We start from the raw sequence: 12,026 nt of genomic DNA, 5'->3' as shown, positions 1-12,026 counted from the left end.
AAATACATTAGTCATGTTGACCTAAATATACTTAAATACCGTATTTTTAAGACCAAAAGGCGCACCTAAAAACCCCATTTTGGCCAGAAATTTGAAAGTCTCATCTCATCTCATCAGCCGTACCGCTTATCCTCATTAGGGTCGCGGGGGGGCTGGAGCCCATCCCAGCCATCTCCGGGCAGTGGGCAGGGGACACCCTGAACTGGTTGCCAGCCAATCGCAGGCATAATAATGGAAATTGCAAATACAGAATCTATTTGAATGTTGTCCATGAGCGTAATACACATAAATGCTTCATGAAAAATATAACTTTTATGGGAACACAAAGTGGAACAATGGGAATAAGAGTGGCACCAAAACAACAGCACATTTATATTAGTGCTAGGTTTTTGTTTGAAAGTGAGCCTTATAATCTGGTGCACCTTAAGTAGGGTGGATAGGATTGGAAATGCATACATCATTTATAGATGTGTATTACTAGAAATGGATTTACAGTATAGCGTACTTGAGCAATAAAAAATCAACAATCATCGCTAGCCCAAATCTCAATATATTGTGGGCAACATATTTAGGTTGCTGGACCAGATTCCAATACATTGCATGTAAGGGGATTTAGAACCGGTTTGTGGCATTTATGACCCAGACACTCTACCACTTGACCACCAGTGGTATGAAAAAGCATTAGAGCTTATACTATTTTCGCTTTCGGCGCCGGAAAGCCTGGAAACAGTCTCTTCACTTCTTCTGTCGTCATTAACGTTACAAAAGACAAAAACCAGAAGGTTTTTTCAACAAACACTATATGCAGTGTCTGAAATAACGTCTGGCCGGACGCCCGGGGCGTTCATCTTTTACGTCGGGCGTACAACTTACAAAACGTCTCCGCTCGGGTGGCCGACAACTTTTTAAAAGAAAAAAAGAAAAGGAAAAAAAAAGAAAGGTTTTTTTTTTTGTTTTTTTTTTTTTTTTTTTTTTCTTTTCAAATCAAACGTTAGCTTTATTCCGATTTCGAAATCTTTGTCCGATTTGGAAATTTCGGAATTTTGGTTTGTTTGGCAATTTGCATACCAATCAGAAGCCTGCATTGAATTACTTAGTGCTTCCGGACTTTCCCGGATTTATCAGGTTGTGCATTTGTGTATCATTTTACAAAGTAGACGCACAAGAACACAAGAAAAATGGAGAAGTGGTTAGGAATCAAGCCAAAACTTCAGCCCCAGAAGAAAGATTCAAAAGAAGCTAACAAAATTCATGATGCTACAAAACATTAAAAGCATTGTGAAAAGAGGAGTTCACATGCTTGTAGCAGACGACGCAACGCAAACATTGCATGAATGAAGATGAGTAAATACAGGTACATACTGATGGCAGATGGAAAACAGCGATGTCATATCCATGCAATGAATGTTATAAGTAGTTTTATAATAAACTTAATTTTAAAGTGTTGTTCTGTTATATATTCTGATTATCAATCCTTAATACTTTGCAAAATTGTTTTTTTCTTTAGTTGTCTTATTGTGTTTCATGTTGTGAAAAATGGGGCAGGCAACTTTTTAGAATTCTCTGCCCTGGTGTCCGGTAACTTTTTGTCATGAGTTTCAGACACTGCTATATGCTTTTTTACGTACGTTTACATATTAAACCAAGAGGAAATTGACGCACAAGTGAAGAGGAGACACTGTTTTACCTATCAGAATGCACTATGCAAATTAGTGTTTCTGGCACCGCAAGTAAAAATAGTTTGATAATGAGATAAGATCTAACGCCTTGGTGGTCTAGTGGTAAGGTGTCAACGCTACGATTCCCTGTCGATTACTGTTGCAAACAATGTTCTAATTTGCATTACTTACAAATAATCGGATTGATCTTTGCTTATGCCATAAGTGTGTAACGAGCCCAAGTGTTATACACAAATAATCAGGGTTGCTCTAACTTTAGTTTCCATTTCATGAGCTTTATCGTCCGGTGCTTCTTATGTATGAAAGAAATATGACAAAAGCTTATTTTTTTAGAGGTGCACATTATAAACTGGCATCTTGTAATGCGGAAAATATGGTATAGGAAGAAAGAAGTTGGAAAAGTGTGATATGTCCCATTGTACTCAGTGTAAGTGATTGTTATGGTATTCTGATATTAGAAAGGTATTTATTATTTGTGAGCTTCTCTCTTTAGATCTGTTCACAGAATAAATCTCAACTCAGGTATTTCTCCTGCCTACTGTTGTTTTCCTTCCTCTTTTCACCAACAGAATTCTGTCACAAGCCTTTGCCAGCGTGGGGCCACAATGGCACAGTAGTGGTGTCGGCAGCGGGTGTGGTGCCTTACTTTCAGCCCAGAGCTGGTGCTGCAGAACAAAACGGCAACCAGTCCGTGTGCGCTGCACCTGCTGCCTCCTCTTCGTCCACTGCTTCCTCTTCCTTCTCCAGCTGTGCTAATCGGCTGGCTGTCCCTGCAGGGAGTGTGATGCAGAGGCACAACTGCTCGTCAGTAATAAGTAACTCGGGACTAGGTGCAGCTTTACCTAAACCGCCTCGGGGCGTTTATACATCTACAGGCCATCACAACAGCTCAGATGGTTCTTCAATGAACAACATGGTGAGAACTGTCATCAACAGTCATGATGCATTTCACTGAACCCTTGCTTTATAAATATTTCCCAGTAGAGTTTTAGCACATTTGTCTGTTGGCCCATAAAGACCCTTTGTAAACACGTGACCATGACCACGCAAGAAGGGTGCCGATGCCATGACTGACAGCACGATACTGAAGTAAACTGTACTCCCCGTGGGTAAGGCCAGTAACAGTAGACAACAACAACAAAAAGCAATGACCAGTCAAACAAATATTGTGCAGCTATCAAATGAGGTGGCTCATCTTTGTCAAAAAGCACAAAGAGCGGTATTAAGAGAAACTGAGGATAGTATTAGCAAGGCTAGCTATCGACCCATACAGTCTTTCTCCTCACATATTCACAAAACTAACATAATTGTCTAGTCTGTCTGACTTCAGTCCACACAATATGTACCACTCTAAAGAAAATGGAGTATACCCAAACAACTTCAATGTGGGTAGCCTTACGCCATAAGTTAACAATGAACGTATTAGATTTACTCTCCACCCTCCAATGTGTGTTCCGTACTGGTGAACCTAACATGTAACTCGTTAGTTAAGTTTGCTACTCGGCCTAAAAAGCATCTCATCTCATTAGCTACACCGCTTGTCCTCAGTAGGGTCGCAGGGGTGCTGGAGCCCATCCCAGCAATCATCGGGCAGTGGGCAGGGGACACCCTGAACTGGTTGCCAGCCAATCGCAGGGCACACGGGGACAGACAACTCACTCGCTCATTCACACTTAGGGACAATTTGGACCGGCCAATTCACCTGAAATGCATGTTTATGGAATGTGGGAGGAAACCGGAGTGCCCGGAGGAAACCCACGCAAGCACGGGGAGAACATACAAACTCCACACAGGAAGTCTGGAGCTGGATTTGAACCCACGCAGGAGGTTCCCAAGACATGAACTGTGCCGCACATGCGCTAACCACTGCGGCGCCGTGCTGCCCTTCGGCCTAAAAAGCATACATATTTTTAGTTACAGTTGCACTAGATAACTTATTGTAAGCAACATCTACTGTCTTTGATGTGACTCGTACCTACTTAATATAAAACTGCTCAGAAATATATTAAATGTACCTCGAATAAAATGCTTGCTGCATATCCTGGAGTACTTTGAGTGCTGTCAGTCCCAGATATCCATCACAGTCTTCCATCTTCATCAAAAAGGAATACGATAAAATGCCAAATTGGGGTTCGATTTTTGCCAGTTTGCACAGCCCACTGCACGGCAAGAAATCACCATCGGAAAAAGTCGTGGATATATTCTTCTGTCATGGTTATTGATATTTGTTTCAACTCAACTGCTTATTCAACTACTATATACAACTGCCGTCCGCTCAGGTGCTTTTGACGTCCGTCATGCCGCTCATATTTCCGGTGAATGACGTCACGTGCAAAGGTCAATAGTAGCACTAACAGGCCATTCTGTCTGCCCCCTATGCTCGCTTACATTTTTAATGAGAGACTGCTCAAGTTCTTTGGGGAAGTGAATCCCACGGCTGGCGTCTCCTTGAAAGTCTTTTTTTAATGAAGGAAAAAGTAATTAACAGAGCACAATCCTCTCAGGTTCGCAAGACTCCTAATGCTCGACAAAGTCGCTCAGACTCACAATGCGTGGAGCAGTTAAGGTTAAATGATCCTTAATTCAAATTTCAAATGTATTCTCCTTAGGGAAACAACGGTCAGAATTCTCTACTGGGTGAGCCCCCCAAAGATGTCCGCCTGCCTTCAAACCCATACCTGAATTTAGCCAGTGTAATGCCGGGAGTTGTTCTGCAAGGTAATTCCACTAATGCTCACTTGACTCAGCTGTATTTTTTATTATATTTTCAAGTAAATTGTGATTCTAATAAGTCATCGTTTTAGTCCCATATCATTTTGTCTACCCCACTTCTCTGCAGGATCACTGGGAGGTAAAGGCCAAACAGGGCTGCCAGCCTCCAGCATGTACGGGGGCTCGGTGACCAACAGCGCCTCACAGTGTGGCAGTTCCTTCTCTCACAATGGAACTGTTCCTGTCGCATCCTCATACAACACTGAAACAAATTCTGAATACAGCCATTACAGCCAGGTGTACACACAGGTACCATATTTTCCAGACGTTAAGGCAGATCCAAAAAACCCCAAATTGGCCAGAAATGTGTGTGCCTTATAATCCTGTGCATCTTATATGTGGATAAAATAGGCGTTACTACATTTGTGCAATTATTGATCTGTCAATCTTTTTTATCACTGACCAAAATTGCATAAAATGGTGGTAACCTGGATCGAACAGGACAGCAAAGGTAAGATCACAGAATCCTTTACAGTTGCATAATATTGATAGCAACTGAGATGAAACCCAGATCGCAATGACAAGAACACTGGATCCTACCCACTACAGTAAGACCTCGGTTATCGCGGTTAATGGGGACCAAAACCACCCGCGATAAGTGAAAATCCGCGAAGCAGCGGCACACCTTCAAAAAAAAAAAAAAATTAGTATGATTTTTCTTAAATTATTATTTTTTTAGGCCCGGTTAATAGGAAAAAAAAATATGTATATTTTTTATTTTTTTAATTATTATTCTTTAGACCCGGTTAATGGGGAGCAAAACCACCCGCAAAAAGTGAAAATCTGCGAAGTAGCGACGACCCTTAAAAAAAAAAAAAAAATCTCATCTCATTATCTGCACCGCTTATCCTTATTAGGGTCGCAGGGGGGCTGGAGCCCATCCCAGCCATCTCCGGGCAGTGGGCAGGGGACACCCTGAACTGGTTGACAGTCAATCGCAGCTGCAAATCACATTAGTTCTCGCAGCTAGCTGCGTTCTTCATCGACGCATGAGCCGAGTGATCCACCGCTAAGAGAGTCGTACAGCTGTGCATCAGTACTGGTCTGGTGGATTAAATCCGATGCACTCCACCTTGGATCTGGGTTTGATTCCCAATGCAACCAATGATATGCAAATGTATGCAATTGTGATGAGTGGAAAATTTGGTATCAATCTAATCTAAGTAAAATATTGGGTAGTATGTAGTATCAAATCTATAAAACGCATAACAAACTAGTGCGTTCCAGCCCATTAAGTTAATTAGCTGTGTGGGCATGGGCGTGTATGTGTTAATGTCTGTGTTTATTCCATAGGAAGCCATGCAGTGGTACCAACACTACCAAACAGCACAAGGCTACCACTCAACAGTGCAACAGGACAACACAACTACTGATTACACTAAGGAGCACGCACAGGTGAGACTTGGTCTGTAATACGAATGATCTGGTATGAGCGGTTGATTCATTTTTCATTCATTAGTCAACAGTGCTGCTAAAGTATACAAATATTATGTAGTTAACTACATTAGCTTAGGGCAAATTACAAAATACACATTTTCTATAAAAAACTACCGTAAATTCTGGACTATAGAGCGCACCGGATTATAAGCCGCACCCACCAGTTATTAAGTGATTTTCCACTTTTGTTCTTACACAGGCCGCACCTGTGTATAAGCTGCGTGCGCCCGCATCCAAACTTATGACACAATCACAAATTTAACCCAGACCAGCGCATGAGCCCCACAAATGTAATTCTGTAGAGATTAATTGTTATATATTCCTTACCTATTGTCCATTATTCTAAAATCATACAATACTACAAAGTCAAAAGGCCGAGATACTAGCTCTTAGCCAAGAGGCTGTGTCAAGATCCTAGCCCCCCAACCTTCTATTGACACAATCTGAGGGGGGATTTTGTAGAGGGTTATTGTTCTATATTTTTTATCAATTATCCATTATCCGTTATCGGTCAAGTCATAATACACTACAAAGCCAAGAGACCGAGACACTTGCTCCCAGCCAAAAGGCTGGGTCAAGGTCCCGGCAGCGATCAGTACGAATGCACCATTCCCGGAGGTACTGCAATACCGGGCCGATGTGTGGAGTGGACAGAGTAAGCTCTTAGTGTCAATAGTGCTCAACTCTAAAACTACAGTCGGCATCATGTAAGGAATATGATACCCGTAATTAACGTATGATACAGACTTGTAAAGTCCGGGTCCCGTTGAAAGTAATCCAAGGGAACAAAATGTTTATTTCCAAAGTTAAGGGTGGGAAAAATATATATCCACTATTGTCCGCTGCGACAACAGACAGATCTACCGGTAACTCAGCTTTACCCCAATTCCCATCAGCCCGCGTTTGCTCCACCGCTTCTTTCTGATAGGCCCGTAGAACACATAACAGAATAAATTTCTACAACAAATACATTACAAAAATATACTGTTGCAAATACATATTATACATGGTTACACATATTTACAAAGAAAGACGGTACACCGAGAGAGTTTTCAAAGCTTTAATAATAATAATATAACTTTCATCCCAAACCATGCCTTTGAAAGGTACCAACACGCTAGTAGGATCACGCTCGCAATGCATTACATGTGCCTGTCAAAAAAAAAGCATCCCGCAATTGGGAAATTCACGGTTGATGTCCTCATCTTTCTCCTCATAACTATTGCCATCAAGGGCGTCTTCTTCATTAACGGAACGTAACTTTGCTTAACGGACGATTTATGCATAAACTTAGAGGTTGCAGTCTTTCTTGGCGCACATTTTCTCCTGGTCTAAATCTTACCTTTCATACTCCAGCGCCGCTGGTGGCTGTTAAAAAAAATCCATATATTGGCCGCTCCACTGAATAAGCCGCAGGGCTGAACATTTGGGAAAAAAATAGTGGCTTATAGTCCGGAATTTACAGTAAAAAAATCGTAGGGGGAAAAACAAAGCATCCTCATTTATGTTTTGTCAATGTTAATTGGTTGTGGCTTATTTATTGTGCATTAATGCAATCTGTTGTAGACGTGCAGTCACAGATTTCATGTGCGATTCCTTCTAAAGTGATAAGTATCATTGTCTATGGACCACTTTTGACTTGAAAATGGCCTTCTTGTATAGAGGTCGACTGATATTTGGGAATTTGACGGTTATTTTTATCGGCAATTTTTATTTATTCAAGAGTACGATTGAAAATATTCAAAACAGGTTTTTTTTGGGCTCAGATACAGCCGAGTCTAGCTCTCTCTCTCTCTTTCTCTCTCTCCTCGGACGCTACCCACCCTGCACCTTCTGATTGGATAAGCAACCGGGGGCAGTGTCCTTGAAGCAGAACTAATAACGGTAGAGCAGCCACTCTGCTTACTCAGCCCGATATGGGGAAAAAAAGAAAAGCGCGTTTGCTCTTAAGAAATAGCGTTAAAAGTATATTTAACTTGGTTTAGAGAAGCATGTTCAGATGGAGACTGATATATTAGCTCTGATCATAACATCAGTTCATTAGTTTGTCAATCAAGTGTGTATTTTTGTGATTAAGAGAGAGCATAAAAAGCATGCTGAAGTGGAAGGCTGAGTGATTATATCTTACAATTGCATTACTTCATCAATGTGACTTCAAAACTGGAGTGCTCGCATTTTTCAATTTGTGGGCTCCGTTGAAATTTCGATACACTTTTTGTTTTGAGTTGATTTAAGTAATGTTGTTGTATTGACATTGTTATTTATTCATTGTAAAAAAAATGGGATCTATTTAATTTTTTATTTACCTTTATACAAGTATACATATTTTGTTTCTGGGACTGTTGGTTTTTGGTTTCAGTTAAAGATTAGTCATGTTAGTTGTGTTTAAATTACATTTTATTAACTGTAAAAAGTTTCAGGGAGTTATGGATGTTTTTATATGAGTTGCTGCTAACACTAGTTGTATTTACTTAGTTTTTGGTTTAATTAAAGGATAATTCATTTCAGTAGTATTAAAATTCTAAACCTTTCAAAGAGCTTTTTTAGTTTTCTTTGAATTTATTACAAATATTAAGTTTCTTTATGCATTATTAAGCATTTATTACCACATTTTTCAAACTTTTAAAGCAAATGAATATTGGTTATCAGCCTTCTCTTAAATGCTAACAATCGGCATCTGTACCAGTCCTGATATACCCATATTAGTCGATCCTGAGTTTTATATGCTACTACAAAACACAACTGTAAATCTGAAAATTCTCTGTATCCATTTTGAAATCTCATTTTTAATGTTTGGCTGCTCTGTGTCAAAGAAAAAAAAATACTCAAGAATCAAAAAAAAAAAAATCAATATTTAAAACTGAAGGAAAGGAATAATAATTTTTTTTCCCACACCTTCGCAGCTGATATTAGACTGAAACGTACTGTATCATCTCATAAATCACCAACACATTAGTAAAATGTGATCCCTTGCAACTTACTGCTTCGTACTTGCATTGCGGGATGAAAATTGACACGCAAGTGCCTTTTCTTTCTTTTTTTTTGGTTTTGTGCACTCTTTCTCTCTCACATTTTTTCACGCTCTCTCTTGGTTCTTTTTGTCATTTGACAACATCAAAGTATTACAATTTTGCTACAATTTAAGGTTTTCAGAGCTCAGCTTATATTTGTCGCGGTTGCCCATTGTCCTCACTTGGCCCCGCCCTTTTGGCGCCAGCTGCGGCTCGTTGCCTTATTGGCTTCCCTTCTGTTTAAGCAGTTTCCGGTATCGATTCTGTCTGTCTCGTCCTGTCTGTTATCTGACTCCAGTATCCGGTATCAATCCCGTCTGTCTTGTCCTGTCTGATATCTGACTCCAGGCTCCAGTATCTTTACAAGTCTGTATCCGGTATCGTTCCCGTCTGTCCATTATCTGCTCGTGTATCTGGTATCGATCCTGTCTGTCCCGTCCAGTCCGGTATCGACCCCGTCAGTCCGGTATCTGCTCGTGTATCTGGTATCGATCCTGTCTGTCCAATCCAGTACGGTATGGACCCCGTCTGTCTGATATCTGCTCGTGTATCTGGTATTATTCTCGTCGGCCTCTGGCTTCCTGTTTTTCCACGCCGGACTTCTGTCTTACTTCTTCTGCCAGCAATCGGCGAATCACGGGCGTTTGTGTTCACGCACAAGACTGCCCCATTCCCGTAAAATAAAGCTTGTGTGAAAATGTTACGCATCTGGGTCCTCCTCCTATTCTGGTTCTGACACTAATTATGTATTATATTTTATTTACTGTGTTATATTTACTGTATATAAGTTAATATGTAGGGCAGCACGGCGGCGCAGTGGTTAGCGCTTGTGCGGCACAGTTCATGTCATGGGAACCTGTCGTGGGTTCAAATCCAGCTCCAGACTTTCTGTGCGGAGTTTGTATGTTCTCCCCGTGCTTGCGTGGGTTTCCTCCGGGCACTCCGGTTTCCTCCCACATTCCAAAAACATGCATTTCAGGTGAATTGGCCGGTCCAAATTGTCCCTAGGTGTGAATGAGCGAATGAGTTGTCTGTCCCCGTGTGCCCTGCGATTGGCTGGCAACCAGTTCAGGGTGTCCCCTGCCCACTGCCCGAAGATGGCTGGGATGGGCTCCAGCCCCCCCGCGACCCTAATGAGGATAAGCGGTACGGCTAATGAGATGAGAAGTTAATATGTATATTACACCTTTGTGCATGCATATACAGAAGCTTACGAAACAAAAATTCCTGGGGGTTGGGCCAGCGGCACTGTTTTGTAGATTTCACTTATTGCATGGCATGTCTGGTCCCCACTTACCGTTAAAAAAAACAAGCAATTACAGAAATAAATAACGCCAAACAACCTTTAAAGCATTTTTCTTCTGTATTTGTACATGGAAATGTACTGTATCTTTCTTTGCTGGGATCAGAATTTGTAAGATGGACCAATAAATTACAGCATACCAATAAAGTATACCAACTTATTAACCCATGGCACAGACCTAACTTTTTTCCCCTTTCTTATAATAAAAACGACAGTGTTTAAAAACGTAATGTCATCTTGTGGTTATTGATATATATGCTCTATATCGTCAATATAAATGTTTTAATTTAATTATAGATCCAGTTTTGGCTATTCAAAGTATTCCCGTTGTGTATGACATGATTCCTTTTGTATTCTTATTTTTTCCCTACTTATTGTCGACCCCACTCATGAATGTAAGTACTTGGTAGGTCATGCATAAATAATTAATATATAAATCCTGCTAGGCATGAAGCAGACAAGTTGCACTGATACCCAATGCACTGATTCCCTTTTGGTGCTTGCGTATCGCTTACCATACCATATTTTCTGACCAATTTAGGCTATGTGCAAAAAATGAGTAGATTTCAGTCTGCTGAATTAACACATCTTGTGTTTTAGGTTCCACCTGCTTCCACATATAATGATTACAATTCCTACTTGCAGACATTCACACAGTATTACTCCCAGACCTCTGCTACGCAGCCATGTCCTAGCAAGGTATGCATAAGTGTGTGTGTATATGTGTGTGTGTGTGTATATATATATATATATATATATATATATATATATATATATATATATATATATATATATATATATACATTTGATGTCAGTAATACATTATTAGTGATGCTCTCTCTTTTGGGCTATGAGGTGACGCGCCGAGTGTTTCCCAAACAGGAAGTGGACGTGTGCAAGCCACTAGGCATGGCCCTTCATGCCGTCAGCAATGGTGTGGCTCCTCCCCCCGCTGTTCTTCCAAATGCTGCCATGCTGCCAGCCTACAGTGCTTTGCCTCTTGTGCCTGCTTTCCTCGGGGCGCCGCACCAGATTTCGGCCACGCCCAATGCAGCTACCCAAGCACAAGCTGCTGCCACGGACTGGAACGCTTATTATTATGTGAGTTGGAAACAGTTTCTTTGGTTCAACTCTGAATAGTGTTTTTCACTTCAGGCACACATACACATCAAAGTTATTTGCTTTGAAAACTCATTCGAAAACTCAATCATTTGAATTCCCATTCTAAAATGGACTTTCTGTCATTTTGAATATTTTACTTAAGTATTAGGTTTGTATGGTTTTGGGGAGACAAATGAACCTTCATGAAGCATTTATTGCATGCTAACTTTTGAGTCCTCAAGACAGCAACAAATGTTTAAAGAGTGGTTTGAGAGTCATGCAAATGAAATCAGTTTCCCTAACCTTTCTACGGAAAATATACATATATAGTCATACCTCTACACTCAAGCACCTGGAGGTCAATAAATTTGAGATAAGAGTGGTCAAACAAAACTCTTGCCATTTTTGCGAGACATAATTTTATAATGAGGCAGCAGGCAGGCAGGCAGGCAAAATACCATCTGTGGTGGTGGAGCAGGACACGAGGGGCGGACGATTTTGAGGCGACCCTGTGACAAAGGTCCCACCCCCAAGCTTCCACCACCCTCTGAAACTAAACCCAGCCAATCCTCTGGCCTGTGGCAGGGCTTTAAAGTGATTTTATTACCATCTTTGATTTTGATTATTGTATTTTTATATTCAATTACTATTTGAATGTGTTTTTAGTGATCAGGAAGATGTGTTTTAGAGCTATTTAGGGTAAAGAGATAGTGGCCGGGGTGA

General features: G+C 40.8%; 1 protein-coding gene and 1 pseudogene across 3 annotated transcripts in view; one reads left to right on the top strand and one right to left on the bottom strand.

Annotated features, from left to right (window-relative positions):
• raver2 (ribonucleoprotein, PTB-binding 2) overlaps nt 1–12,026 on the top strand; it is a 71,031-nt gene that overhangs the window by 52,615 nt on the left and 6,390 nt on the right. Inside the window, exons 10-15 of one of the 3 annotated variants that reach the window (XM_088350438.1) lie at nt 2,249–2,595; nt 4,289–4,397; nt 4,519–4,700; nt 5,745–5,846; nt 10,848–10,901; nt 11,085–11,303. In XM_088350438.1, coding sequence (XP_088206564.1) covers nt 2,249–2,595; nt 4,289–4,397; nt 4,519–4,700; nt 5,745–5,846; nt 10,848–10,901; nt 11,085–11,303 — 1,013 coding nt within the window. Of the gene's footprint in view, nt 1–2,248; nt 2,596–4,288; nt 4,398–4,518; nt 4,701–5,744; nt 5,847–10,802; nt 10,902–11,057; nt 11,304–12,026 lie in introns of all 3 variants that reach the window. The other 2 variants (XM_088350437.1, XM_088350436.1) reach the window with 2 other exon arrangements.
• Nucleotides 5,324–5,469, bottom strand: LOC148355172 (5.8S ribosomal RNA; annotated as a pseudogene).

Source organism: Urocampus carinirostris, chromosome 12 (genome assembly GCF_059441175.1).
Source record: "Urocampus carinirostris isolate Australia breed hairy pipefish chromosome 12, RoL_Ucar_1.0, whole genome shotgun sequence".
In the NCBI taxonomy this organism is placed as follows: Eukaryota; Metazoa; Chordata; class Actinopteri; order Syngnathiformes; family Syngnathidae; genus Urocampus; species Urocampus carinirostris.
This window is presented reverse-complemented; position numbering and strand designations above follow the sequence as displayed.